The sequence below is a fragment of the Globicephala melas genome, chromosome 2 (assembly GCF_963455315.2).
Source record: "Globicephala melas chromosome 2, mGloMel1.2, whole genome shotgun sequence".
Lineage (NCBI taxonomy): Eukaryota > Metazoa > Chordata > Mammalia > Artiodactyla > Delphinidae > Globicephala > Globicephala melas.
The window spans coordinates 74,416,436-74,440,282 of NC_083315.2; the positions used below are offsets into that span (position 1 = coordinate 74,416,436).

General features: G+C 46.1%; 1 protein-coding gene across 1 annotated transcript in view; it reads left to right on the plus strand.

Annotated features, from left to right (window-relative positions):
- Positions 1–23,847, plus strand: part of MYO1E (myosin IE) — a 204,753-nt gene that overhangs the window by 176,867 nt on the left and 4,039 nt on the right. Inside the window, exons 23-27 of the mRNA XM_030878851.3 lie at positions 2,851–2,997; positions 4,522–4,679; positions 7,382–7,474; positions 10,108–10,309; positions 22,167–22,336. Of these exons, the coding sequence (XP_030734711.1) occupies positions 2,851–2,997; positions 4,522–4,679; positions 7,382–7,474; positions 10,108–10,309; positions 22,167–22,336 (770 nt within the window). The remainder of the gene's footprint in view (positions 1–2,850; positions 2,998–4,521; positions 4,680–7,381; positions 7,475–10,107; positions 10,310–22,166; positions 22,337–23,847) is intronic.

Below are 23,847 nucleotides of genomic sequence, written 5' to 3' on the forward strand. Positions count from 1 at the left end.
GACCTGGCCTTGCTCTTACTTGAAAAACTCAATTTGCTGGCAGGGTGGCCACAAACGTCAACAGCCCATGTTCTTTGCCTTCCTGTTGTACGTGATGAGATTGGAATTATAAAATCTCCTAGGTGGGGTTCTCTCTGAAGCCTCTAATCCGCCTCGTCCTGACAGCTGACCCCCAGAGACCTAAGACCGAGAGCTGTGGGGCTGCCTGTCTGGTTCGGTAGATTTTCCAGGACTTGTACATACTGGGGAAATCAGCCTGGGAGAGGCGGCTTTAGACAGAGGCTCCAGCTGCCCTGGGCACGGCATTCTTGCCTAGACTGTTTCATTGCCTGATTGCCCTAAACCTCTGGCGAGAAGAACAGGCTGCTTCACTTCTTGTTCAGCTGACCTGATGCATTCCTGAAATCTTGCCTTGCTGTGGCTTTTGAGCTTTTGGAAACCTGGAATTTCTCTCTGTTTTTGGACTGATCACCTAGCTTGTGTTCAGCTCTGGATCTGAAGGTGAACGAGACACAGTCCCTGCCTTAAGGAGCTCCATCCCGTCCTGGAAGGAGGAGCAGGGCCCTGAGTAAACACGGGGCACACAGCTTACAAGTGTTGAGAGACTGTTATCCGGGATACTCCTGGGTCACAAAAGATGGCAGTGAGCCTTTCCCCTGGGGTTGGGTGAAGCTTCTCCCAGGAGGCCTGACACCGCGTATATCTGCACTTCCTCAGAGAGATTAATGTAGGATCCCCGGCTGGTGCCACTGGTGTCTCTGGATGGTAGAATTCCGGATAAGGTTTATTTTCTTCTTTTTTTTTAACCTTTGTAGTTTTCAGTTTACTAAAAGGAGCATCTATTTCATAAGCAGGAAACATTTTTTTAAAAGGCTGAAATAAAGGCAGGGGCTGTCCTACCTGAAACTGCCTTTTCAGCTTTAAAAAAAAAAAGAGTTTACCCAGCGTTTTGTAACTAATATTTTTGTGAAGAAGATCTTGGTTAAGGGAGTGAAATAAGATTTTCTCGTGTTGTCAGCAGTACAACAGTGAGCCACAAAGGCGAGAGGAGAAAGAACCAGTAGTCAGCCAAACCAGGGACTAGGAAAGCATCTTTCAACAAGGCCTGCTATGCCAGTCGTCTGTAAGGAATTGCAGGTTGAGCCTATGAAGAAGACGGGGGTGAAGTCCAAACATAAGTCTGAGTTTTTAGGAAAAAAACAAATGTAAAAGCTTTGTTTTCAGATCTGGGAACCTGGGCTGAGGAGAGGGGAATGAGTTGAAACTCTGGCCTGGGCAAAGATGATTTCCTAACTCTCTGACTCGGGTCACCAAAGGGAGGGGTTTTTGAATCTGATGGTTGAAGTCAAAGTATCCAAACAGCCTCTTCTCATTTCCAGACTCACACTGATAATTGACCTTGATGTTTTGCCCTGCTTGCTTTATTTCTTTATGATCATGAAACTTCTAATACATCTGAGCACATTAAACTACTCAAGGTTTCCTGTGTTGGACTCATTTAATAACCCTGTTGAATAATCACTCTACTGCCTAAAGTACAGCCAGGCAAACAGACATGCCCAGACATGAGTCAGGCAGCTGAAATGGGAGTTTCACTCCACCGCACACACCAAAAAGTGGTGCTTCTTTTCTGCCTCTTCCCCGTTGTACACCCTCCTTCCTAAAGCAGAGGTCTTCTTAGACCTCTGCTTTAGATGGTCTAAACCTTCTTAGGTGCTTAGAAGGTCTAGACCTTCTTAGATGCTGGGACTTTATTTCTTTAATTTCAAATGACTTGGCAGAGCTGTTGTGAGCAACTTTTACAGAAGTGCCTTTTGGAGTTTTGAATTGCTGTCACTGAAGTGATTAAGACAATTCCAGACTTTTCACCTGCCTAGAAACAGGCAGATGATAGGAGCTTTGTGGCCACACCTTCTGAGGTATATTATTCTCACACTTTTAAGAAAAGATTCCAATTCCAAGTTTGGAAAAGTTTGTGAACAAGGAGGTATAGTGGAGATTGTGAGCTGTCCTGTAATGCCCATTCTCTCCTTTCCATGTGAATAGCTGGCAGCCCACCCAGAGACTACATTTCCCAGGCTCCCTTCACCTAGGTGTAACCAAGTGACACAGTGCTGGCCAATGGGGTGTGAGCAGAAATGACTTGTACAACTTCCTGGTCGTACCTGTAAAGAGGAGGAGTAGACGCCTGGCTCCCAGGCACTGTAGAACTGTCATGTTGGCCCTGAATTGCTTTTACACATGCTCTTGAGTGACAGAGATTAAACCACTGGTTGTCAGGGTCTTCATCACGACAAATCCTAGTGCAGGTAGCATGGTTGTGCTGTAGGGATGTTTGAAAACAAACTTTTTTTTTTACATATACAGACAAATTGTCCTTAAATTCCTGATTTTAAAAGTCATGTGAGAGAATATTTCACTTATGCTTTTGGTGGGCTCTAAACTTCTTTTAAAAGCAGATTTTAGTGACTTTATTTTTGTACGTCATTCTGTTTTAAAGATTTTCAGTTATTACAGAGAGAAAGACGTAGAAATTTAGTGCTATTTTACAGGATTAAAAAAGGAGTGGAGGGGCTTCCCTGGTGGCGCAGTGGTTGAGAGTCCGCCTGCCGATGCAGGGGACACGGGTTCCTGCCCCGGTCCGGGAAGATCCCATATGCCGTGGAGCGGCTGGGCCCATGAGCCATGGCCGCTGAGCCTGCGCGTCCGGAGCCTGTGCTCCGCACGGGAGAGGCCACAACAGTGAGAGACCCACGTACCGCAAAAAAAAAAAAAAAAAAAAAGGAGTGGAAAAATTCATGGAATAAACAAAACTACAACTTTCATTAAGTCTTTCCAATCTCTTTGCAGTACTATGCAGGATGACCTTTTTATTCTTCATGAGCAAGAATATGACAGTTTGCTTGAATCCGTCTTTAAAACTGAGTTCTTGAGCCTCTTAGCAAAGCGTTATGAGGAAAAAACCCAGAAGCAACTACCTCTGAAATTTAGCAACACGTAAGTTGGGATCTGGGGCCTTGATCTCACTGTTGAGGTCCAGGCTGAGAGGAGGGGAGGCCTACGGTGTGGGGGGATGGGGTCTGACTGGCTTGGGTGCCTCTGAGGAGCCCTGGGTGTCTTGGCTTCCCCCGTGGATGCTTAGGGCCTGCAGAAGACAGTCTGGATGGTTGCCACAGGCTTTGAAAACGTCACTTTTGCATTTCTGTGAGATAATGACTTCATTGGATGGTGTATCTTATCCTTTGAACAAAGGTCACCAACGTGAGGCCAGGAAAAGGCAGATTTTATATATCACCAATAGAAGAATATTTTATTTAGCAGAGCAGGCAGAAGTAGTGTCAGGCTGAAGCAGAAGAAAGTGATTGGAGTGGAACTTAAGTTCCCAAGATCAATGCGTAATACAGCGTGCTGCTGGGGCATTTGGAGACTCGGGGGCTGTGGATGGCTGGTGTCTTGTGTCTGGGCTCTCACCTTCATTTGCTTTAATAACATTGTCTCTTGGACCAGACACTGGCAGAGTGTTGAACTTCTAATCTCACATTTGCTGAGTGAGTTATTTGGCTTTTTTTTCCTTCATAATTTCCCCATCTATAAAATGGGGATATCCTCCACTCTTCCTACTCACAAGGAAGAGGCCAAAGTAAAGCCTTAATCCCATAAGGAGGGGACCTTTCCATAACTCATGCTGCTGTGGTTACAGTGAAACAGATACTGGAAACAGAATGAATTCATTACAGCTTTTCCAAAGAACAATTTGGCCATGAGTACGGGGGGCAATTATTTTTGTCTGGGAATTGGTGATAAGGGAATAACTCAAAAAAAGGAAGAATATAGCCAAGCCACTCAATAGAATAGTCGGCTACTTGCAATTATGATCTTTCTGTCTTACAACATGAAAAAATATAAGGTAAAAAAAAGCAAACTATGAAATTGCATTATGTAGGCATATAGGCAATGTGGAAAATGAAAACTGGCCGAGGAGTTCTGCAGTTGTGAGTCAATTTCCCTTTTATTTGGGAAGGGAAATGTTGTCGTTTTCCTCCCTGGGGTAGGGGTGAGGGTGGAGGAATAGAACTTAACTAGCAGCCACATTCTGTGCAAAGATGTGAGCTCTCTGTGTCTGGCATCTCTCGGTCCTCCACAAACACAGACCTGGGCAATCAGAGAGAAACACAGTGACATACCGCAGCGGGTGTGGCCTGGTGACTGGCCTTTCTTTCTGTTCCCGGGGCAGTCCCACCTGTATCCACTTGACAGAGTGACAAAGCGCCTGTACTGGGGTACCTCCCTCACTAACTGGTGTCTCCCAGGGGCTGGACCCCAAATGCTCTGCCTCTGTCGAGGAAACCCACGGACTGTCATGCCTGGCCGCCGGGCCCGGTGCCTGTTCCGATGATCCAGGCTTGCCTTGTTTCTATAGCACGTTTGCCCAGCAGCACAACGCCATGCTGGGGTCTATGAGCCGCACTTTCTCACTGCTCCATCCCGACTTGTTAATTCCAACAAATATGCTTGTCGCAGGCTTGAAATCAAGTTGAAAAAGGAGAACTGGGGTCCCTGGAGTGCAGGGGGCTCCCGGCAAGTGCAATTCCACCAAGGCTTCGGTGACCTGGCCATCCTCAAGCCCAGCAACAAAGTGCTGCAGGTCAGCATCGGACCCGGGCTGCCCAGGAACTCACGTAAGTGTTCATGGGCCCCACAGGCGGGACCACTGCTAGGCTTCTGGGCTTCCCGCCTGGCCCTCCCTCATCTTTCCCTGAGCCAAACTCTTTTCCTACCAAATGCTCATAACACTGCCCAGATCTGCAGGGCAAAGAACCAGTACTTTGACTGCTTCCTGTGGCTGGGGTTTGCTTCAGATTGAAACATTTCAGACTAAACCAACATCAAGGCAAATGGGCAGGTTAAACCTTTCTGAATGATTTTGTAGTTATATGTAGTATTCCTGGCATTACAGCATGAATTGCGTTTAAAACAAATCAGTTTGCTGGCTTTACATTTCCCAGCCATTTCCAGTCCGATCTTGTCGACAATACAAACCTCATCCTTTCTGTCAATTTTATTTATTTTTTAAATAAATTTATTTATTTATTTTTGGCTGCATTGGGTCTTCGTTGCTGCACGCAGGGTTTTTCTCTAATTGCGGCGAGTGGGGGCTACTCTTTGTTGCGGTGCGCGGGCTTCTCATTGTGGTGGCTTCTCTTGTTGCGGAGCACAGGGTCTAGGCGCGTGGGCTTCAGTAGTTGTGGCATGCGGGCTCAGTAGTTGTGGCGCACAGGCTTAGTTGCTCCGTGGCATGTGGGATCTTCCCAGACCAGGGCTCGAACCCGTGTCCCCTGCATTGGCAGGCAGATTCTTAACCTCTGCACCACCAGGGAAGCCCTTTTCTGTCAATTTGAAAGAAACTGACCATATTTACCAGCTCCCTACAAGGTTTTGCTCTGTTACTGTGCATCACATTTAATACCGCCCTCCTTCGCTGTCAATTGCTTCAGTAGAAGACATACATGCAGTAACTCACAGCACAGTCTGACTTCTTTACTGGCCTTTGATTCTTTTTCTATTTATGATATTTATAAAATTATATTTATAAGGCAGAGTAAAATATATTTATATTAAAATATAAATATAATTTATATTATATAAATTATATATAATTTATATTTATAATTTAGAGTAATTACATATGCTATGTACTCATATAATGTAGATATCTTTACAGAATGCAGCCCATGTGTACGGTCGATGAAGAGTATGCCAGGTCGGGAATTCCCTGGTGGTCCAGTGGTTAGGACTTGGTGCTTTCACTGCCGGGGCCTGGGTTTGATCCCTGGTTGGGGAAGTAAGATCCCGCAAGCCACACGGCCAAAAAAAAAAAAAAAAGAGTCTGACAGGTATAAAATAGGCCTTTATGACATCTGTCTACAAGGCGCACATTGGCACGTACTATGTAACTCACTAATACAGTACAGAGAAATAGCCACTCAGAAAAGGCTGGTATATATCTGTGTATCAGCTGGTATTTGCAGAAGACAGCACATTTAGGTGGGATTTTTTTAAGAGACTTTTACATAAAAGGACTCTTTGCAGGGGTGTTGGCAGGGCTAAGGGAACAAAGTTGGGACTCGGGCAGAGAACAGCAGGATCCCACTGTTACTCTAAGGATGTAGGTAGAGGAGACCCCAGAAAAGAATCTGAAAAAGAATGTATGTATATCAGAGTCACTTTGCTGTACACCAGAAACCATAAATCAACTATACTTCAATTTGGGGAAAAAAAGGAAGAGATACGCCAGCCGCTCTCTCCTCTGGCACCCCAGTCTCCTGCCGGTGCCTCCCACTGACCAAACCCAACTGGAATGCAGAGGCCTAGCACTCCATTGGGCTCAGAACCCAGGGCACAGAGCACGGCAAAGGAGAGCTGCAGATAACCAGCAAGATGTGTATGAGCAACGCTCTCAGCAGGCCTCAAAGTGAAACGTTGTCTAATACGGTGTTTTATTATATCTTCATGGGGAAAAGGGGGCAGGAAGGGGGACACCCTAACCTGGCCTCCTCCCCTTGTCCCAGGACCTGAGACCCAGCTCCTCTGCGTTATGCTGTCATGCCTTATCACTTGCTGCTCTTCTCTTTACTAGGAATTCCCTCTGCACCCCTCTTCCCGCTGGTTTAATCAGCTTCATGTCCTGAAGCTCCTTCATGTCCCACTCGAGACCTTGTTTACTGTGTTCCTTTCCAACACATAGTCTCTGCAGAGATCTCGTCTGGCCCCCCGTGGCCCGGCCGCCCCAGCCCTAATTCTGGCCCACAGGAAGCTCCATTTGGCCCTGCTTGTTTTCTAACACTTGCACGTCTGTGTCCAGGGTATCAGTCTGCTTCTACCCTTCAGGGTCTCTGTGTTTACTTAGAAGACTGTAGAACGCCAACTCTGGCGAGAAAGGCTCTGGACTAAAGCGGAGGTGCTGGAGCTGCGGTGTCCTTCACGTCAGTGACCACGATGTGCAGCAGACACAGCCTCGGCTTCTGCGGTGCTGTGGTCAGAACATGAGTGCAAACATTCAGATGTCTCCTCTGTCCCTTTGCAAAGTCTACAACAATAGAAACCCCTTTGTAAGCTTATTAATAACACCTCTTTGTCAAGCTACTGGCTCTGACATTTCAAATCCCTCCCTCCATCACGTCCTCCAGCCCCTCCCATCCAATAGCTGCGAGGACAATTCTTCCCTCAAACAGCCGTCTCCACTGCAACCAGCCTCCTGCAGATCCGACGGAGACCTGCGTTCCAAACTTCTCAAAAGTTCTCCATAAGCAGAAGACCATCGGGAGCCATAAAACCAGCCAGTAGCCGCCGATCTTAACTTTGTCTTGCTGGTTTATTTCAGGTCCTACCCGAAGGAACACCGTTCAAAGCAGAGGTTATTCCAGCGGGACTCACAATGCCAACTACCCAATGAGAGCTGCCCCTCCGCCACCAGGTAAGCCAAGCATGGGCCATAGACTAGACCCAGATGTGTAAAATACCTTGAGGAAGAAACGCATTAGCCAGTAAGTGCCCACATATTAGCCAGCCGTGAGCCATTTCAGTGCCAGAGGTACTCCTCCCAACACAATGGCCCTACCTGTGACCCCAAAATCCAGGGGAGGCATGGATGAGCTCCTGAGAGTGCACGGTGGCTGAGTCAGCGGTTTGCATTTCCTTACCTGGCAGTGTTACCTCCCTTAGGAAAGGCTTTGTACATCAGTGAGAGGAAATGGAGCTCCTTGTCGATGACGACCAGAATGTCGTCAGCTTTTAAGGTGTAGGACACTGCCTCTATGGAAATTGGAGTTTGCAAGGTCTAACCCCACCACTACTCACCTCCAGCCCAATACCATGACAATACTTTGCAACTAGTTAACAGCTGAGTGAATAAATAGAAAGTCTATTCTTAATCAGATAGAATCTACGAGAACTGCTCCAAGAAATAAAGTAATATCTGGGAGAATACAAAATGGATTCAGAAAAATGTTTAGATCTTATGTTTCATTTTTCTCATTTTTTTAAATGATAAAAATATAGCATGCAAGTCAAAATCCAAACCCAAATACAAGTAAGAGGTTTTGCCCTTAAAAGAATCTGTTTAGTATTGGAAGAGTACTCTCAAAACTCACAAAATGTTTTTCCATCACTCACGATTCAGTTCATAAGGAACTGTCCCCAGAGTGTTCGATGTTAATAAGTTTAGGATTGTAGGTCTGAAAAGGGTCATCTTGGGACCACACTTGACTCAGATCATCCCAGACAAGGGAACTAATTTGTAGCAGTGTCCAAAATAAGCAGTAAAAAGCATTTCTTTTGTCTCCTGCTCTGGAGTCTCACAGTTGGCGTGCTGAAGTATGGACAACCATGCCTATCAGTGAGAAACTAATTCTCATCTCTTTTGGAGTCCCCATCCTGCCTGGCCCAGCTGTCTTTCCTCCCCTCTGCCTTTATCCTTGAAGAAAATCCAAGCACAAAAGAACCTAAGAGAACCAGTGTAGTGTTTTGTTACTACTTATGCGCCAGCCGCCCGTGCAAAATCCTGGCCAGACCACCTGGAAAGCTCATTTGCCTCAGCTGTGTTGGCCACAGTCGGCTCAGACCAAATACCTGACCTTGAGCACAGCTCCCAACCTCTGTGTGTGACAGTTCCTTCACCAATAAAATGAGGCGATTGGACCCCAATCCCTTACATCAGTACTTCTCATACTATCTATGATGAAGGATCAAGGGCTCGGGGCTTTGTTTTGTTTTGTTTTGGGTTTTTGTGGGGTTTTTTACTTAATTTTTAATCCATCACAAACTATTCTTTTGTAAGATATAATAAAAGTTACTAGAAGAGTAGAATTTTAAAAGCATTCAAAAAAGCATTTTAAAAGCATTTAAATTTTAAAAGCATTAAATTTTAAAAGCATTCAAAAAAGCATTTCAAAAGCATTCAAAATGCCAAAATTTCTTACTAGAGTCAACAGACATGAGATATGTCTGTGAAACTGCTGTGAACGTTTCTAAATGCTTGCTCTTAATTTCTGAGCTTATTGATGGTGGGTGGGTCACGAGTGGCACGGAGCAGTCCATCTATGGGACCCCTTTTGAGTATCATGGCCCTGGAACACGTCCCACTCTGGATGCCCTTCTGCTGTCCTTGGCAACCTTGGCAGCATGTGGGGTCTCACCAAGCTCCTTGTCTCTTTCATGAAGAAATTGACACTCTGAAAGGTCAAGTATCTCGCTCAAGGTCAACACAGCTATCAGAGGCAGAGCCAAACCTGAACCCCGAGTCGCCTTATAAACTAAGGGTCATCCCACTGGTACCAAAGAGTTCTTCTCTTAATTCGCATGGAAGAGGTTTGCTTTACGGTGGCTTTACCAAAAGCGTGCCTTGGGGAGCCTTGTTCCCCTTCACTCTTCCCCAAATCTGTCAGTGGGAGAAGAGATAAGGGCTTCTTCATACATAGCTGGGAATGACAGTGCCGCTTTCAGCCAAGGCGCACGGTTTGGAGCCCAGCACCAGAGTCTGTGACTTACCAGATAACGCGATCTTGACCAGGAACAGTTTGGCTAAGACAGCTTGCTCTCTCCAGATTAATCCAACCAACGGCCACATCTCCCCTGCCTGTGTGGGGTGCTCCCTTCACCTCCCACAGCTCCTGCAGAGGACACCCCAGACTGACCCCTTGAAAATGGATGTCCAGCTGTTTAAACAGCTGGCTGCCAGCCCTCCTGAATCACAACGTCATCATTTTTCTTAGACCCAAGAATGTGCCTCCCAACTAGTTGCAGGCTTACCTTTCTTGACCATTGGCTTCGAAACCCCTGAACATTTTTGGTGGTTCTAAAGTCAGGACCAACAAGCATGCATGAGCGTCTGCTGTGTTGCAGGCACTGGCCGGGCAGTGTACAATGTCTTGGGCTCTATTCCTCGCAAAATATGAGAAGTTACGCCCTCCCTTATTTCAGAAGGGGAAACTGAGGCCTGGCAAAGCTAAGTAACTCACTCTTGGCTAACGGGTGGAAAAAAATTTGGAGAGCCTTTAGCATAGGATCAGAAATTTTCTGCTTTGTTTTCTCCTCTTTCCCACTTTCTAGGCTACCATCAGAATGGAGTCATTAAAAACCAGTTTGTGCTGCATCCCCACACTGCTGGAAACCAGAGGTCCACTCAGAGGAGCCTGTGCCCTTCTATGGCTCGCCCACCCTTACCGCGACAACAGTCCGTTGGCTCAGACCGAGTGTCACAGACGCCGGAGAGCTTGGATTTCCTCAAGGTCCCAGACCAGGGTGCTGCAGGGTAAGAGCCCCACCTCCCATGGGTGAAACTCACGACCTCCATCTCCACCAGCCGCACCAAGGTTCAAGGATTTGGGGGGCCATCCACGCATGATTCTCAAGGTTGGTTTTCCACCCACGTGTGTTGTCATCCAGCCCCAAGGCTGTGAAGCCCTCGGTTGCCATTTTCTAAAAGTACAGGCAAGTTGATCCCACACACTTCATTCCCCAGAGAGGCCTTATCTCGGAAACATCACAAGAGGGGTCCCCTTCCACCCTGAGATCTGATCGCTCTGTGACCTCTTTTGCTCTCTGGGATGGTTGAGGAATAATGGGGGTTTCGATTTATATCTGTGCCTGAAGTTGCATAAACACAACAGCTCAAAGAGTCATTAGATACATAAAGAATACCATCCCAGCATTCTATGAGATGCAGATGTTTGGTTATGAGGACAAATCTTCAGGGCTTTAAAATGAGACCCTCTCTGCCTTTCTATAACAGAAAATGAAGAGGGGAAGAAAAGAAACCAAGGCTTTTTAGTTGAAGGAAGTAAAGATTCCTGGAACTCTGTGTAGATATTCAGAGTTATCAGTGTAGGAAGTGGGTTTTCTGGGTCCTGTGGGGTCACCAGGCATATCACTAGGGCCAACTTCAAGACAAGTGAGTGAACTCTGCCGGGGGGTAGATTTTGGCACCAGTAAATAAAAGAACATTCCAGTAGCCCAAAGATGAACTACCCTAGGATGTAAGGAGCACCTTGTCCCTGAACGTATTCAGGGACAGGCTGGATGGAAATCACCAGGCTGGAGTATTAGAGAGCGATGGTGTCACATACCAGATAAGGATGAGAATCCTGTTTCAGCCCCTGTTACCTGTCTAATATTGGACCTGCTCCTAACCCTCTTTGAGTTTCATTTTGTTTATCTGTACACTGAGGTAATACCGCCAAGCTTGCAGGGTTGCTGGGGGTGGGGGGACGACTAGAGAAAATCTGCATAAGACACCTACCATGGTTCCAGGCATGTAGGAGGCTACTCAGTCAGCTGTAGCTCGATGACGATGGTGGTGGTGATGAAGCAATCATTATCTCATGGTGGATGAGCTTGTGACTTTTGAGGAATCTTCCGACTCTGCATGATTCTCAGTAGTTCTCTCTGCCTAACCCGATCGTGGGGTTACTGCAGCCCACTCTTCCCCTCCCTCCTGCCCACCTCCATTTTCTATTCTCACCATATCTATAGAATAAAGAACTTTCAAGTGTGATCAGGAGACTTGTGTACAAAATAGGTCAGTGCCGGGTGAGAGGCAACAGCTCCTTCCTCTGGGTGGGCAGCCACCCATTCACCTCCAGGCCTTCTCAAAGACCGCAGAGCTCTTAGGAACTTTTCTGGACGTCACCAGATTCTTTCCTGGTGTTCCTTTTCCCCTAGCAAGTCTTACCTCCTTTGGGCTACAGAGAGGAAAGCACCTTGGTTTTATACAAATGGCCATCAGTAGAGTGGCTGCCACTTTCTATTAGATCCCTCTCTGTGCTCCCCCAACTCTTGCATAAGTAGCTCTGTCCCACCAGTTGTAATGATCATGGTTTACCTGATTGGCCTGGTCTAAAGAGGAAGTTCTCCTACTTTAATGTACACCAGAATCACCTGGAGAACCTCCTGGCCCACTTCCAGTATTTCTGATTCGGTAGGACCAGGGTAGGGGCCAAGAATTTACATTTCTACCAAGTTCTGAAAGGATGGTGGTGCTGCTGACCCGGGGAGCACATTTTGAAAACCACTTGTCAAGTCATTTTGATGAAACCAGGGAAGTTTTTATGAAGGTGAATTGGAAGGGTGCTGTTGAGGCAACTGGAGCCTTCCTCCCTAACCCAGGCCTATACCATTCAAATGGACGGAAGAAACTAAAATAATCAGACAAGACTTCCTGGGCCCAGTCTGATTTCCCGAACTAGGCAGGGGATTAAAACCAGTCAGCAAAATGCACCAAATCTCTTAGCTCTGTCTGCTAGCTTCCTACTTGCTTTGGTTTTGGCAAGCAAAACCATCTTTCCAGCCTGCTTTGCAAGTTACAGACTTGCACACCAGCCAGCTGGGAGCATCTGTCAGCCAAAAAGCAGGCAATTTAGGAACATTGTGTCTTACCCGAGGCTGCTCCCTTCCAGCCCTCAGCTGCGCTGTTCCCTATTTAAGTCTTACCACACCCTTTGCCACCTTTAGGCCTAAAGATCAGGCATACGTGATGCTATTTTGGCAGTGGCTGTGAGGCTGGAAGGAGAGGGAACCTTCACAACCATCTACTAGGCAGTATGATCTTCCTGTATGTAAAACTTGTGTGTAAAACTCGTATGAGGCACACTGAGTCCTGTAGCTACAAGAATCCCAGCCAGCCTCCTCTTTGTACACTTAAATCTGCTGTGATGCAAATATTCCTTAAGAAATCATACTCTGATCAAAAGGCTGAGCTTTTTCTTTGTATTTATTTTCTAAAACACATAAAGTCAAAGTTAAAATAATTTCTAATGTGGCCAGAGACTTTAGACAAGCATTTCAGGGGCCTCGTGGTTACCTACCTTCAACAGTTCTTCTTTGCCAGGAAAACATGAATTGCATTTATTCCGTGGGACGTTGCTGGAGCAAACAGGGACCTTTGGGGTCCCGAGCTTGTACCTTTCCACGGAGACGGAAGTTCCTGTTTACATTACAGTCCCAAACAGTGCCCTTGAATTTACCAACCTATAAAAGGGAGATTACCACCAAGTCCCCTTGGACTTTCAACTCCTGGGTTCATCTTTCCCTCTCCCACCCTCAGTGCACTTTTCTTTATAGACATATTTAGCATAAGCAGTCATCTCTTTTGGATCGTGCAATGTGGATAAAATCAAATGGTGTAATTAGCACCTCAAGTTAATTCAGGAACGTCTTTGTCAGTTTATTTCGGGTTCAGTCGGTTTGGGTTTTATGCTTTTTGGGTTTTTTGTGTTTGCTTTTGGAGAGAACATGAAGCCTTCACTAAATTAATTACCACCCCAGCTGGATTCTTTACCCTTGCCATGCCATGTTTGTTGTCATCATCATGATTATCATTGACCAGGAAAACTAAGACGGAGAAGGAATCATAATCTTGTAGTCCCTTAACATACCTTTTGAACAGTCTGATTCAGGTTCAAGATCTTCCTGAGTCTCAGGGAAAGAGAACAGGTAAAGCAAGAATCCATATAAATAGTTCACTCATGAGCCTTTGCTCTGGCTTCACAGGAACACTTGATTTGCCAATCAAGTGTGCTTTATATTTTCCCTCCTATGACTGAGATGTACATAATCTACCTCCAGTTCATTACTGGAGGCATTAAAACCCAGACTGGAAATGTTTTTTTCTGTTGGCCTTTTTAATCCTGTGGTCCATTTCATGGGAGGACAACTTCAGGAAATTTCAAGGTACTCCAGAGATTAATCCAACTAGAAGTTGGAGAAACAGAAAAATATTGAAAGTGCTCAGCGGTAGGGCTTCTGGCCATGCCACAAAAGAAGGATCGATAGAAAAATTTAAATGCTGCCTGTGTGTCTCTTGACAGGATTCTCCTAATGGAGCCATATTTTTCAAGGAGCTTAAAATTTCCAACAAGTGTCCAACAGCAATATTTCTTAACCCGTAATCTGCAGGAGCAGCAGCCATACCCTGGCCCAGGCAGACACGAAGCTTAGGAATTCCTGGCATCCGTTCCCGAATTTCCAGTCATGTTTATAGATTCAACCTTTTGGAACACAGCACATTTTAAAGAGCCAGTGAAATAAAATGCCATTATTTTCCTTCTTGGAATTTCAAGACATAAATTTCACATCTGCAGAACAAAGACATGATATTTGAAAGCTTAATCTCAGCTCACCCTGTCATAGATGAGGCATACCCGGGTGTCCCAGAGGTGTGGAGACTGCAGAGAAGTTCACAGAAGGTGGAGAAGGTGGCCTGGCCATGTGCAGAGAGCACAGATTCACACTTGCAAGGACTGGGTATGAGTCCCGGGTCATTTGTTCCTTCCTTCCTTGATTCATGCATTGAATATTTACTGAACCATGTGCCTGCTGTGTGCCACGTGCCGGCCACATGGATTGTTTCACTAATTACCAGCTGACACCCTCGTGTAGGTCACTTAATCCTCCTACACCTTGGTTTCCTCACCTATACTGTATAATAGAGCTAATAACCAGAAATGCAAAACCCAATCGGGGTGTCAGGAAGATTAAATAAGGGCCTTATAAACTATAAAGCACAATGCAACTTGAAAGTTTATTTATATTTATTTTATGACTGTTATTCATGTGGTTTGGTCTTGCAGGGAAATATTAATATTCTACCAGGATTGAGAAGTGGGTGTCCCCTGGCCCAGTGGCTTTACCCTCAAGAGCTCAAACCTCTGGCCTGCATAGAGCTCTAGACGCCATGAGGGGCTAAGCTTCAGGCATTGCTGGCTTTAATGGCGGGGGGGGGGGGAATGGGCAGCCTAGCGAAGCCAAGACAAGGGGACGAGTCAGAGAGACACCCTCTCCCCGTCCCGCTTCCCTGACACACACACATCTAATAGCCATGCCTGCTCTCTGTGGGCTCAGAGCAACAGCAGAACAGAGAGCTGAGAGGTCATATTGCAACAGACACTAGCTGCATTTCAATAACTAAATAAAGTCCAAAACTCCTGCTTTACTATTCCACAGTCTTTTTCTAGTTAAACCTCGTTTGCTCCAATCACTATAACAACCTACATCCCAGGAACACAGCGAATGAACAATACCTGACTTTACAGCGCTTTGTTGTCATTGATGTCACTTGGCGTTTTGTGTTCTTGTGGGCTTCTGGCCTCTTGAGAGACTAGGCAGCTGTCCACGAGGGCTCAGAGGTCGGTCGGCATCCCGATGTCTCAGGGCGAAGGCACCACTTGGTCTTCCCAGGCACTAAAACAGGGCTTTTCTAGCAGTGCAGGTTTTCACAAAGCAAACTGGGTATAATGTGCTTGATTACTCAGGAAACTTTGTGGTGTGGGTTATAATGTGACTACATTAGATGTTTAATTCCCTACTCAGAAAAAGACCTGCTGTAAAAGCAAGGTGCTGTAGCCGAGCTTCTTCATGTGTTTCTCTTCTTAATGAAGAATAGACACAATAAAGTGGTAAATGTGTACAGTCCCTTGGTATCCACGGGGGATTGGTTCACACACACACACACACACGCCAGATAGAAAAATCCGTTCATGCTCAAGTCCCTTATATAATGTGGCATAGTATTTGGCATAGTATTTGCATATAACCTATGCACATCCTCCTGTGTACTATAAATCATCTCTAGGTTACTTATAATACTGAATACAATGTAAATGTTATGTAAACAGTTGCCCTGCCCAGCAAATTCTACTTTTGCTTTTTGGAGCTTTCTGGAATTCTTTTTCTGAGTATTTTCCAATCTCAGTTGGTTAAATCTGTATCTGGGATGCAGAACCCATGGATGTGAAGGGCCAACTGTACAGATTACCCTGAAATGACGGGTCACATAGTAACAGGAAAACTAAATTACACTGTGCCAGAGTTACATATAATGAAACAGCTGGATTTGCTCTGTGATGCAGAGTTTTATAACTGTATACCAGTGGCAGTAGGAAAGATAACTTTGTCGTTGTGAGTCTGAAATTCTTACTCCTGCCCCCATTATCCCAATGAAATAGTTGTTTTTATAACAGTTTTCAATCTTGTGAGGTTTATTTGGAATACAAATATCATAAAATGTAAGCACTACCAAAATTATCTAAATCCTGCATATCCATTACAAAATAAATCTAGGCAAAGCACTTTTAGATGAGTGAAAGTGAGTTATCGTGAGGGTGGTGGAGGGACAGCAAGTGGTGTGCTGTGAACGGCTAGCTCTCTGGGGATGAAAAGGCGAGAGCTGTAACATTTGTCAGTTTCTGCTCACTGTGGCTGATTTCAAGCTACCAGGGTGACTACCCCTGGTCCCAGAGCTGGGGGGAGATGTACAGTCTCCCACTGTCCTACTGTGTTCCCACCACAGGTAGGCAGCAGATGTTAATAACTTCAAGAGCATGGAGAGATGTAAAATGTGGTAAAATAATTAGGTAGGGTCAGATTATGAGTATTTGTTGCCTTTGCTTTTAATATAATTTATTCAGTTAAATGTGTTCAATTTCATCTTTAATAATGACTCTGTTTAACAACTGACCACAAAACTCCTGAAAGCGTAACAACCCTCTCTCACAGGCTGGGCTGAGCCAGTTCCTGCTCCCTGGGCACGGGGATCTTGTTTGCTGTGTAAGAAAATCTCAATCCCTTTTTCATGGCTATGAGTGGAGTCAACCAGCACCTAAACGACCTTGATAATTTCTGGCAGCTGGTAGAAAGCCAGCCTCTCTCCTCATTATTGACTGCACAGGATCGCCACCTAGTGGTGGAAGGGGATTGTCTGGGTTGAAGGAAGGCTGAGTCTGTCGAACAGAGCTGGGAAAATGGCTGTTCTCGCAGACCGATTCCTGTGGTGCTTTCCAGATCCACAGTATGGTGAATGGAGAGAGTGATCGCCCCATCGGGGCAGGCTTCCTGTGTCCCATGGTACACCTGACCGTAGGGATCTTGTTGAGAGCACTCTGTAAAGCCTTCTTAGAATTAGAAGAAGGGCCTGGGCTGTTGCTGGAATTCCCTCTTTTTACCCCATGAAGACACTGATCGCTAAACAGGTGAAGTGATGGCCCCAAGTCACATGCCAGCCGGTGTCAGAACTGGGCCTCAAACCCAGTGCACTGACTCTGACTCTTAAGCCACTGTCCCTTCTGCTACTCCCTCAGAACATGCAGATTGAGGCCACACAGTCTTCCTGGGCCTGGCGCCAGGTCCAGGGTCTACAGTGGTGAGAACAGCCACCCGCATGGAATCTACTGCCCTGCCAGGGAGTCAGCTGGTACAGGCCCCTGTCCCACTGCATTGACCCCCTGCTCTTAGCAGGTGCAGGCTACCAGAGGATGCTGCCCGGGGTGAAACAAGACCCAAAGGCTGAGCAGGAGTTAGCAGCGGTGGTCAGGGGGTGGGGAGCATGGCCAGACCGTGGGGCCAGAAAGGTCAGTGTGGCTGGAGCTCTGGGAGCCTGCTGCATATGCATCGTGCCATCCACTGATGAAGCCAGCAAGAAATTCCAGGAACCTAGGTCAGTCATTTCGCGGGAATTGTTGTGAGATTAAATGAGGCAACATCTGAAAATGCCCAGCACAGTACCTTGCCCAGAGCTCCAGGCAGGGGTTCCCAGACCACGCCCCATCTGTCAACACTCACAAGAAGAGAGGACATGCTTAGATGTGAGAATGAGGCAAGAGTGACCAGTGAGAAGGAGGGCTTTGCTGTAACTGGCTCACTTTGCGAAGGTGCTGCCCTACTGGAGCAGTTGTACCCTTTCCTGGTTACGGAGGACATTTAAAAAGGAAAAAGCCAGACAGTGGTTACCTCGGGATTGCCTAAGCAGCCCCTTTCCTGATGCAAAATGCAGAGCTGTTCTCCACCTCCACGTCCATTCCCCATCAAACACAGTCCCCCAGTCCACACTCTGCTCCCCAGCAAACAACGCCCCATCTCGAAGCTACCTGGAATCTCCCCTCTCCCAACTGTGGAGTGCTGTGAGCCCCATGCAGCCAAGGGATAAATGACCAGATGACTTTACACTGCATGGTAGCAGTTGTCCAGGGACAATCAAGCCAGCTGTTGCCAAGAGTTTACTGTACATGGGAACCCAAATCCCCCAGTAATCCCTGAGGTTTTACTTTGATTGGTTTTACTGAGGAAGTAGGCTCTGATGCCTTAGGATCAAAGACCGTGAAGCGGCTGTGTTCACACAGGTGTTTAAATGGTCTCCTCACCTCCATCCTCTCCTCCACTATGTCCCGGATCCTGGGTGGGACACTCAGCAGCTGCTTGCGTACAAGCTGGCTGAGCTCACTCTGGGTATCGGGAGTGCACTTCAGAGCCCAAAGAGGCCCATGCGATTTACTTTCTTTTTTTTAAAGCAGCTTTTTTGAGATATAATTTACATACCATAAAATCAACCCATTCAAATTACAATACGGTTCAACAGGGACTTCCCTCGCGGTCCAGTGGTTAAGGCCCTGCACTTCCACTGCAGGGGGCACGAGTTCGATCCCGTGTTGGGGAACTAAGATCCCACGTGCCTCGTGGCATGGCCAAAAAAAAGTACAATTTGACAGCTTTTAGTATAGTCACAGAGTTGTGCAACCATCATCATAATCTAACTTAGGAAGATTTTCGTCATCCCAAAAAGAACCCTTCTTCCCCTTAGCAGTCATTCCCCCATCCCCCAGCCCTAGGCAACCACTAATCTACTTTCTGTCAGTATAGATAAGCCTTTTCCAGACATTTCATATAAATAGGATCATCCTTCTTTTGTTAACTTTACTCCTAAGTATTATATTCTTTGTGTATCGTAAATGAAATTGTTTTCTCAATTGCATTTCTGAATTGTTCGTTGCTAGTGCATAGAAATAGAGCTGATTTTTTTTTTATTATTTATATTTTGGCTGTGTTGGGTCTTGCTGCACATGGGCTTTCTCTAGTTGCAGCAAGTGGAGGCTACTCTTGGTTGTGGTGCAAGGGCTTCTCATTGCACTGGCTTCTCTTTGTTGCGGAGGATGGGCTCTAGGCGCGCAGGCTTCAGTAGTTGCAGCACACAGGCTCAGTAGTTGTGGCATGCGGGCCCTAGAGCACGTGGACTTCAGTACTTGTGGCGTGTGGGCTCAGTAGTTGTGGCGCACAGGCTTAGTTTCTCCTCAGCATGTGGGATCTTCTCGGACCAGGAATCGAACCCGTGTACCCTGCATTGGCAGGAGGATTCTTAACCACCGTGCCACCAGGGAAGTCGCCAGATAATTTTTATATGTTGATCTTGTGTTCTGTAATCTTGCTGAATCTTTTTATTCTAATTTTTTTTAAAGTGTATTCCTTAGAATTGTCTATGTGCAAGATCATCTTATCTGCAAATAGAGGTATTTTCACTTCTAATCTGTATGACTTTTATTTTTCTTGACTAATGGCTCTGGCTAGAGCTTCCAGTGGGTATTGAACAGAAGTGGTGAGCTAACACCTGTGTTTTGTTCCTGATCTTAGGGGGAAAGTATATTTGTCACCAGCAAATATGATGTAGGCTAGGAGTGTGTGGACAGGGGTCCTAACCCCAACCAGGGGTCAGACTTCCATGAAGACAGGTAGGAAGATGCCAGTGTGGCCTGCAGCAGGATGGGAGGCTGGGAGCCAGCAGTGCCACACCTGACAGGGACTTTGTAGGCCAAGAGCAGAGAGAAGCTGTTAGAAGGATTTTCAGTGGAGGGTGAGGTAAACTAATAAATGCTGAGCTGGGGTGATGTTCAGGGAGCCTCGAAAGGAAGCAACTTTAGTTGCTTTCGTTGCTTCCTTTCGTTGCTTCCTTTCCTCGAAAGGAAGGCAGGAAAGACATGAAGGGGGAGGAACTGGGTGACCTCCATCAAAGATGGAGGCAGATGGGCAGAGGAGCGAGCGGGGAGACTCCCGGGAAGGCTGCAGGCAGGATGGCCCTTGTTTTCAGAGGGTCATCCAGCTTTGCCTCCATGCTAAGAGGCCCCCCTGCCCGAAGAATGCACCTAAATCCCAACACTCTTGGGCTCCAGACACCCCATCAACCTGTATTCTCCCCTGGACATAAGAGAGGCCAACTCTTCATCTATGAATATTTGGTGAGTGTATGTGTGTGCACACACGTAAGCCTGCACACACACGTGTGCATATGTGCACGTACCCTCCCAACCCTGTTCCCTGGAACTGCCAGAGTGGAGGCTTCCTCCCTCCCAGGGTGTTCTAATGCACACGCCACAGCCCCAGCCCCTCCTCCATTCCTTGTTACTGGGAAATAGATGACTTCTGGTATCCAGGCTAATGGCTCTTATTAACCAAATGCTGACACATCCCTAATATATAGGTTGCTTAATTAAAAACCTGCTTGTCCAGCCAGCTTTCAGAGAAGCAAGCACTTCCCAAGCAGGGAATGGGGATTTCCAATAGACTAGGAAGGAAATGATGTCATGCTAATGAACTATACAATGCCTTTCCTCTTCCATGAAAGAAAGCGTCTGGTGGGGGTGGGAAGGTGGGGACGGGGTTGATCTGAGAAGAGTGGAGCCTGAGTTACCTTGGGGTTTGCTCCCTCCTACTCGGGGAACCCCCCACCCCTGCTGGGGACAGCTAGCAGCCAGTAACCCCTCACCCCCAGCCAACCCCCTCGTGATCCAACTTGCTCATCGGCAGCCAGCAGCATCTACTGTCACAGGAGCTCAGCAAGGACAGTGAGGCTCTGGCCTCTTCAGAGCACAGCTCAAAACTGGGTGTTTTTTCCTTCCAGAGCTCAAGCCCCAGGAAATACCCTCCCTTTTCCTCCCTCCTCCCACAGGTGTTAACAGGCCCAGCCAGACCTAACAGCCAGCCCCACAACGTTGAGTTCAGCCCAGGCCCTCTTAGAAGAAATCTTAAGTTTCTTTCGTAAGCGAATGAATGTAGGCTTCACTCTGGTTAGTCCTTAAGCTAAGGGGGAGGGGGACTGTTTGCTATATTTCTGTTTCCTAAATGCATTCTCTAAATGCTTTTCATGAACATATTTAATAAATGGTTGTTCCAGATATGTTTAAAGATCTCAGTAACTAGGACCAACCTAGAGTTACACGCCTTTGAGACAATGTATGTATGAATGGTGAACAGGTTGTAGAAAGAATACATTTAAAGCTAGAAGACCTGGGTTAGGGTCTCAAGTTGGAGATATTTTTGATGATCGTGACCAGGGAGAGGAGGTGCTACTGGCATCCCAGGGGTAAAGGCGAGGGATGTTGCTTAACACCCTACAGTGCACAGGACAGCCTCCGCAGCAAAGGATTATCTATCCGCCCAAAGTGTCCATAGTGCTGATGTTGAGAAATTACTTTGGATAAACTTTTGCACAAGAACATTCATAGCAGCATTTTTTTGTAATGAAATTGGAATCATCCCAAATGATCATCAACAATGGAATGGATAAGTAAATTGTGACCTATTCATGCAATGGAATAGTAAGTATAAAGCAATGAGAATGAATGAATCAAACTACATGCATCAACAGTGTTCATCTCAAAAATGGAGCGAGTGAGGGGATTCCCTGGCAGTCCAGTGGTTAGGACTCAGTGCTTTCAGTGTCGTGGCCCGGGTTCAATCCCTAGTCAGGGAACTAAGATCCCAAGAGCCACGCAGTGCGGCTGGAAAAAAAAAAAATGGAACAAGTGGTAGTAGCATGTGATTCATTTCATATAGTTAAAAAACAGACAAACTACAAGTATCGTTTAGGGATACTTAGGTGCATGGTAAAACTACAAAGCAAAGCAGAATTATTAATACAAAATGCAAGCTAGGGGTTCATTCTGGGAGGGATTTCAGTTGAGGAGAGGCACCTGCAGGCTTCTATGGCAAAGTTCTGTTTCCACAGTTGAGGGAGGGGGATAGATACATGACTATTTGTTTTTTTATCATTTAGATGTATAAATGTGTTTTATAGACTTTGGTAGGAATGTGTCTTTTTCACATTTCCTTCTATGCTGGGGACACAGCAACAGGGGCTAATGTTTATGAAGAGCTAGCTACATGCTTTTGCAATGACCTTGTCAGGGAGGGTGCTTTACTCTCCGAGAAAGTTTAGGAAGTGACATGTCCATCTAAGGATAGGGCTGGACTTGAACTTGAGCTGGCCAGTGCTGGCCCCATGCTCCAAACTACCATGTGGTGCTGCTGCCTCCTGTTGGGTCCCTTCTCACCTGCCTCCACTCTTTCCACAGGGTCCGGAGACAAACAACCAGCCGGCCTCCCCCAGCAGGGGGCAGACCCAAGCCCCAGCCCAAGCCCAAGCCTCAGGTGCCACAGTGCAAGGCTCTGTATGCCTATGATGCTCAGGACACAGACGAACTCAGCTTCAATGCCAATGACATTATCGATATTATCAAAGAAGGTAAGTGCATGGCTGGCTGGGACAGCCTCCAAAAGCATATGGTTATATTTCTATAAAAACTAGTATAAATGTGAAAGGAATTTATGGGCTCCTCTCACTGAAACTTGCAGAGGTAGGTCAGGTTTCAGGCTGATCAAGACTCCAGCTTCATTTTTAAAAAATACTTCTTTCAGCTCTGCCCTCTTCTTTGTATCTGTTCCCTCCTCAGGCTGTTTTTCCTCATGGTAGCAAAAAGGCTGCATCAGTTCCAGGCCAACAGATCAAACCATCTCTGAAATCCGCTTTACCTCTGAAACTTCTCTTAGCCATTGGACAAAAGTCCCAGCTATCCCTCAGATTGGACCAAACTGGTCATGTGCCCATCCCTGAATCAATCTCTGTAGCAAGGCAAAGGCTGTACCCCAAGTGGGTTAGACCTGGCAGGGACTGCCCGAGGTAACGGGAGTTAGGCCTCTCCCACCCAGATTTCATGGCTTCCTCCTAATGAAGGTAGATGGAATGGAAGCCAGGGAGACAACTTGTAACATCTATTATAAAAGTGGTCTCTGGGCTTGGCTGAATACTTTATTAATTTGGTAAAGATAAGTTAGAATATAATATACATATAAGCAAACATTATTCCTAATGGAAGCATAAAAAACAAAGACAACTCTTAATTTAGGATGTTAGAAAAAGCCCCATGAATGACATGGCATTTGCGGTGAGGGATGGGAAGACTGACGGAGAGAGGAGCCATGGGGGCCAGAAAGAGTGGGTCCTTTTAGGAAAATGAGCCGACACTCAACCCAGGTGCAGAACCCCTGAGGAGATGTCATGGGGGATGAGATGAAGCCAGAGTGGCCTGGTCCGAGAGGCGCTGGGTGTCAGGCTCAAGACAAGTTGTCAGGAGAGAGTAGAGCCATCCAAGGTGTATGAGCAGAGCAAGGACAACCTGAGTGGACAGTGGTCCATGGCAGGACTAGCTTTCGGGAAGAGGTAGCCAAGGGCAGTTCTAGGAATCACCTGGGCTCACTCCTAGGAGAATTCCAGGTCCCCAGACCAACCTCCTTCTAAATGTTCTCTGGGTGCTCTTTTTATCTCCTTTAGCCATCTGGTTTTCTACAGGTGTTAATATTTTAAGTCATTTAGTATCCTTCTTCAAAAGTTGGAATAAAAAAAGTATTGAAATAAACTCTTAGTAATACAAACAGGATTTTTATCACCAGCTTTGTTCAGCAAAAATATGGGAAATGACCTAATATCCAGTGATGGGGATTAGTTTAATAAGCTTTGCTATATCCCTTCAGTGAACTTTGATGCAAAAATTTTTATGTTAAAGATAATGATGCAAAAGTATATACATTATTGAAATGGAAAAATGTTCATGGAGAAAAGGAAAAAGTTAGGTTAGCAACTGTGGACTAGTCTCATTTTTGTAAAAATATAAAACACATGAAATAGAAAAATGTTCTCTAAAAAGACATTTTTAAAAAAGAAAATGTTAAAGTGGTCTCCTTAAGTGTTGAACTTTA